Consider the following 6,000-nt stretch of genomic DNA (forward strand, 5'->3'; position numbering starts at 1 on the left):
TACTTCATATATTCAAATCAAAGTTAGACTCCTGCATTGAATATGCGTTTATGATAACATTGCTTTTCTTTTCCTATTTTTGTGTAAATTGAATTCAAATCCACTCAACGCCAACAAAACAACTTCATGTTAATAATTACTCGATTACAAATGACTCATATACCTACTATGCTTTTGTCTCGTTTAGTTTTACATCACATATCTATTAACAAAATTAATAACTAAAAATAAAGACTAATGGACAAAAACATATCTATTAACAAAATTAATAACTAAAAATAATAACTAATGGACAAAGTCAAACTAATCAATACCTCCAAACTTCTTAAAATCCATTCTATCAAAATATGGGTTTTTAATCGACATAAACCTTTTATCTTGCTTTGCTAATAAAAGTCAATGATATATTTATAATCATATCTAACACATTTCTTACTCGTTTGAAATTCGACAAAAAATATTTTAAACGCTTCTTTATTACTTCTCCCTGTTTCAACCATACATTATGCTTCCCATAAGTGTTCACTCTTTCTTCCCTTCGAGGATATAATTGGGGTTTTCAATCAACGTGGCATTATCTTGTCATCGACTTGCTATTTTGTCATTTGGTGGTATCACACTATCTTCACCTCCTAACATCTTACAATCACTTCCAATTCGATTCAAACATTTACATGATGACTTTTAATGAAATAATACCGATCAAATATATTTTAATAGAGAAATGCCCAAACCCATCCTACATGTCCTAATAACATTATATTTAATTTTAGTTAATGGATGAAAAGGAAAATCCATATTCAACCATCGGAATTCAGTATTCCTTTTTCTTTTACACCATTTGTGATGTTTTCGTTTTTCTGTCGAATGGACTTAAGGTTCAATAATCCATGTTCTTACAACATCACAACAATTTCAAGTAGTAGATATCAAGTGGTGAGTCTCCATTGAAGGAACTCAAAACTCAAAGCGAGCTTCTAAAATATAGGATTTGTAACTCAAAGTGATTGCTTGGATGTATCCGTATTTCAATTTTCTTTTTCTTCATTGGAAATCATTATAATGATAATCAAATCAAAATATATTTAACAATTTTTTTAATCATTGGTCAAAGATTTAAAAATAATCTTCAATAAAGACTTTTGAGGGTTTTTTTTTTTTTTTTTTTTTTTTTTTTTTTAAGTTGCCATAATGATGTAACTATAAATAAAAGCTTCACCCATAAAAAATGTAGTGATTTCATAAACAACATGACAAATGAAAATAAAAATTGCAATTTATGTAGATTTTGTTGATAACGATTACACGTTTTTTAGAATAAAGCGATTAAATGAGTATCTTTAGTTAACGAGAAGGAAGAGAAAACAAATATGACTGTGTCATTTTGTATTCTTGAACCACAAACCAAAATTCTCTTATTTTGTATCCAAATAATTTTGAAAAGCATAAAAGAGATTTATCACTGTCATATCTACTCAAATAAATAATGATTATTTTGATACACGTCATATTTTCATTGATTTGGTCATATCTTATTTTATGATTATTAATTTTTTTTTCACTTTTCATTTTATTAGTGTTTTTTTTTCTTTTTTTTCTTTTTTTTTTTCTTTTTTTTTTCTTTTTTTTTTAATTCATATACCATTTAAATGTAATAATTGTAATACATGTAATAAACTAATAATAGGTAAATATCAATTTAATTAATACAACTTTCCTTTTATTTTAAAAATTTCTAAATTAAAACCTAATTTTTTTTATTTATCTCTTAAAATTTAAAAAAGAAATAAACATTTTAATTTTAATAAGAAAAAACATCATAAATGGTCCCTGTGGTTTACCAAAATCTGAAGTTTAGCCCCCATGATTTAAAAACCTCATAGATGGTCCTTGTGCTTTTAAAACTTTTGACGATTAGTCCTTATTGCTAACTCCATTAAGTTATGTGCGTTAACGAAAAAGTATTTTTGTAACTTCACTACCACAGGGACCATATATGATGTTTTCTCTTTTTTTTTTAAAAAGAAAAAAATTAAATATAATTATTTAATATGTAAAAGGTCCCACCTCTCCCTCTCCCTCTCTCTCTCTCCCCCCTCTCTCTCTCTCTTTCTATCTATCTATCTCTCTCTCTCTCTCTCTCTCTCTCTCTCTCTCTCTCTCTCTCTCTCTCTCTCTCTCTTACCCTTTTCTGTCTGCTGAAGTTGCCAAGAACACCCCCTAAAAGCATTATGCAGATCTATTTCACCCCTCCTCTTTTCTTTAGATTCAGTTAATAAATCTCCACTGGAGGTGGAGTTTTCCGACAGTCAAGAAGGCAACAGCCTCCTTCGCATCTCCCCTGCACCTGACTTGTTGCTGCTTCATTGATCCTTTCAGACCAAACTTCCCCTTTCCCTTCGTGATCAATTGCCGGAGCAAAAGCAAGTAGGCGAGAAGCTGCTTGAGCAGCCCCACGCTACACCCACCGAGACCACCAGCAACCCCGCTGCTTCCGTTCCCCTTTCCTTCTTCGGTCCAGTCAAGCACCAAAAGTGCTTCCTTCCATCGGGTTAAGCAACCTTTAACCTCCCACAATCTCTCTTTCATTACCCGATCAGATGAATACAGAGACATGTTCCCTTGGTTCTCAACCAACAATATTGCAAATTAAACCCTCGGAGGTTCGTCGAAGATCGATCTCCCCACCCCTCCTTGCGATTTGATAACTTCACTGTCGGAGCCTTCGATTTATGCTTCCATTCGTTTCCCCTTCCCAATCTGTTGAAGGAACAAAGATAGATACCTATTCCCCTTTTGTTGTGTTTTGCAAAATCCAGTTCTTCAAACTTACATTATCAGTCTCTTCAAAAACGAGGATCTGGAAACATGAGTACCAATCCAAAACTCAACGTAATGCTTGTTTTCTTTAATTTGACCCCCACAGTTCCTTTCAAACGGCCTGCCAACCCTCGAATCGTAGCCAATTCGACCCCAATCGTAGTTTTTGAACCGAACATTTGAGCTTCACAAGATGTTTTTCATGCTTGTCTCCGTTAACCCCCATCGTTCGTTTCTGGAGATGGAAAGATTAAGGTAGATATGAAGAAATAGGGTTCAGATTTCCCACTAATCGAACAAAAGGAATACCCGGGTAGAGAGAGAGAGAGAGAGAGAGAGAGAGAGAGAGGACCTTTTAAATATATATATATATATATATATATATATATATATATATATATATATATATATATATATATATATATATATATATATATAAGATAAAGCATCATAAATGGTGCCTATGGTAGTGAAATGACAAAAATACCCTTCAGTTAACAGACAAATTTAACGGAGTTAGCAATAAGGACCAATTGTCAAAAGTTTTGAAAACACATAGACCATCTATGAGGTTTTTAAACCATAGGGATTAAACTTCAGATTTTGGAAAACCACAGAGACCATTTATGATGTTTTTTCTTTTAATAATTTAATGTTTTTCTTGCTTTTATTATAATTTCAAACTTCCTAAATATACCTTTATATTATATTATTATTGTTTTTAATAAACCTGTATAATACATAAGTCTTAGAACTAATCTTTACTAAATTAATCACCAAATACAATGAACCGGAAGGAGAAAAAATACATACCTAAACCACATTACTCTCCACACTTATATCTATCTACCCTAATAAATGAAAATGACTTTGCCATATGTCCTCTTCTCATTCATTTGGACACATGGCATTTTCTAGAAATTTTAAATTTATTTATTTTCCACTTGTCATTTTATTTTATTTTTGATTTTATTAAATTAAAATCCACATTTAATATATAAGGTAATATATATGTAAGGTATTTATTAGAAATGGTTTATATATGTAATGTATCTAATGCATTAAAGTCTCATTAATTTTAATAATTCAAAAAATTTCTTATTTTTGTTATAAATTTAAAGTTTTCAAATTGTTAAAATTTTATATTTAATTTTTTTTAAATAAACCCATATAATACATGGGTCTCACACCTAGTGACTATGAACCTAAGGATTTTACAATTCTACATCTGCAACAACAAATATAAGTTATGGAATGTACCTCTATTCTATCTTATGTTGAGGATCATAATCTATGAGTATTTAAACGGCTTATATAAAACAAAATGAAAGCAAAAATTCCCCAAAAAAATAGAAAATAAAATCACCAAGAACACGATCTGTCATTATTACCCACATGATGAAATTTATCAAAATTATAAAAAACAATTTTAAGTTTTAAAATAATTAAAATTAACCAAAATTCCACGTGTACCAACTAATCTCAAATAAACAGACTCCTCAATCCTAATGTTTCTTGACTATCTTTCTGGGAAGAAAGAAAACGTATTTACATCTGAGCCATTAGCCTTTACTGATTGCTGTAGAATCCCTCACACGAACATAGGTGGTGAAACAGTAACGGATTCCATTTTCCACTATAGGAAGAGATGAACACCATGGCTGGAATTGTGTAACATCAATAGCAGGGATGAATGTATCACAATCAATATCTGTCTCAATTTCAGTTAAATGGATAGCATCACATTCACGAGCATTCAGGGATTCCCTGCAAATATTTCATTTAACAAACCTCAAAAAAGAAAGATACAACACAGAAAGTCAGGGAAATGATCAAATGAGGACCTTAAGATCTGTCCACCACCTATAACGAACACATTCTCTATAGAAAGACGATAACGAGAAGAAGCTAATAGCTTCAATGCAGAGATCATGCTTCCAGATATTACGACGTTTTTTTCCATACTTCCAATGTGAAAGCTTTCAGAACGAGTGAGGATAACATTGAGTCGACCAGGAAGGGGTCTATGCTGTAAAGGTATGCTCTCCCATGTTTTTCTTCCCATTATCACAGCATTCTTTTTGGCTGGATCTGATGTAGTCATGGTGAGATTCTTGAAGAATTTGAGGTCGGAAGGTAATCGCCATGGCAGTTTTCCATCTTTTCCGATACCCATGGTTTTGGTGGCGGCGACGACTACCTCATAACTCCTCCGACCGAGTATCGGGAACAGTGCCATTGATCTTTTCACCCGTCATGACCAAATTACGGGTCAGTGATAGAATACATCTTAGATATAAACTTAAAAGGGGGAAAGCTGTATATAGGATTAACGTATTACAAATATTAGAACACAGGTGAAAGAGACGATGACAATACCACTAAATTAAACAATACTTCAGATTAAATCAGCGTTCAAATTAAATTTAACTCATCGTAAACCTAATCACAACTAAATCAACTAGGTTATGAAATTAAGCTGCGAAAACGGTATGATGAGTTCAAAGTAAAGAAAAAGGGGAGGAGGAATGTTACCAATCTGAGAGCAAGACGTGAAATGCGCGAAATTTTGTTGGATTGTGTAAAGAGAACGGTGGTCAATTGCAACGAACACAATAAAAGAAACGGCTCCGTTGACGCGAAGTTCTGCCAAGGTGAATTTATCGGATTGCCTTTAATAAGATTCATTGCTGGACGGAACTTAATTACTATTGTGCCACTGTTCACAAATCCACTATTACGTTTTCATACATCATGAATTTTAAAGAAATCTCCAATAAATCAAAAATAACAAAATTGATCTAAACTGTTTCGGCTTCGATTTTAAAGAAATCTCCAAATGAAGTTTGGTTCTATTAAGCAAAAGCCCTTCTTCTTATTTATTAAAAAAAACCATAAACATTTGCAAAAAAACCATTATTCCCAGCCAATATTAGTTTTCAGGGTTTTTTTGAAAATTGTAAAGACTTTTCTTAAAATAAACAATAATATATGACTTTTTTGTTAATAGGATTAAAGTTTAAGGATTTTTCTGAAATAAATTTCTTTTTATATCTATTAAATTAATTAAAAAAAACTCAAATAAATGGTATCTTAATGATTATAGTTATCATATATAATTTAAGATGACCTTGTTGATTTGTAGTATGAAAGATGTTTTTTAGATCCATATGTTATCTT

At 31.4% G+C, this 6,000-nt stretch overlaps 1 protein-coding gene across 2 annotated transcripts; it reads right to left on the reverse strand.

Moving 5' to 3' along the window:
* Nucleotides 1-4,177: 4,177 nt before the first annotated feature.
* On the reverse strand, nt 4,178-5,505 carry LOC111890972 (bifunctional dihydrofolate reductase-thymidylate synthase). Of its 2 annotated transcripts, none has more exons than XM_023887144.2 (3): nt 5,356-5,505; nt 4,665-5,063; nt 4,178-4,587 (listed from the first exon to the last, which is right to left on the reverse strand). In XM_023887144.2, exons 2-3 carry the CDS (start codon nt 5,057-5,059, stop codon nt 4,383-4,385), a joined length of 600 nt encoding a protein of 199 aa, XP_023742912.1. In that variant the 5' UTR covers nt 5,060-5,063; nt 5,356-5,505; the 3' UTR covers nt 4,178-4,382. The 2 variants fall into 2 exon arrangements, with proteins under 2 accessions (XP_023742912.1, XP_023742851.1); XM_023887083.2 differs by having other exon boundaries at nt 4,665-5,137; nt 5,356-5,503.
* Nucleotides 5,506-6,000: the final 495 nt, after the last annotated feature.

This window comes from Lactuca sativa, chromosome 5 (assembly GCF_002870075.4).
Source record: "Lactuca sativa cultivar Salinas chromosome 5, Lsat_Salinas_v11, whole genome shotgun sequence".
In the NCBI taxonomy this organism is placed as follows: domain Eukaryota; kingdom Viridiplantae; phylum Streptophyta; class Magnoliopsida; order Asterales; family Asteraceae; genus Lactuca; species Lactuca sativa.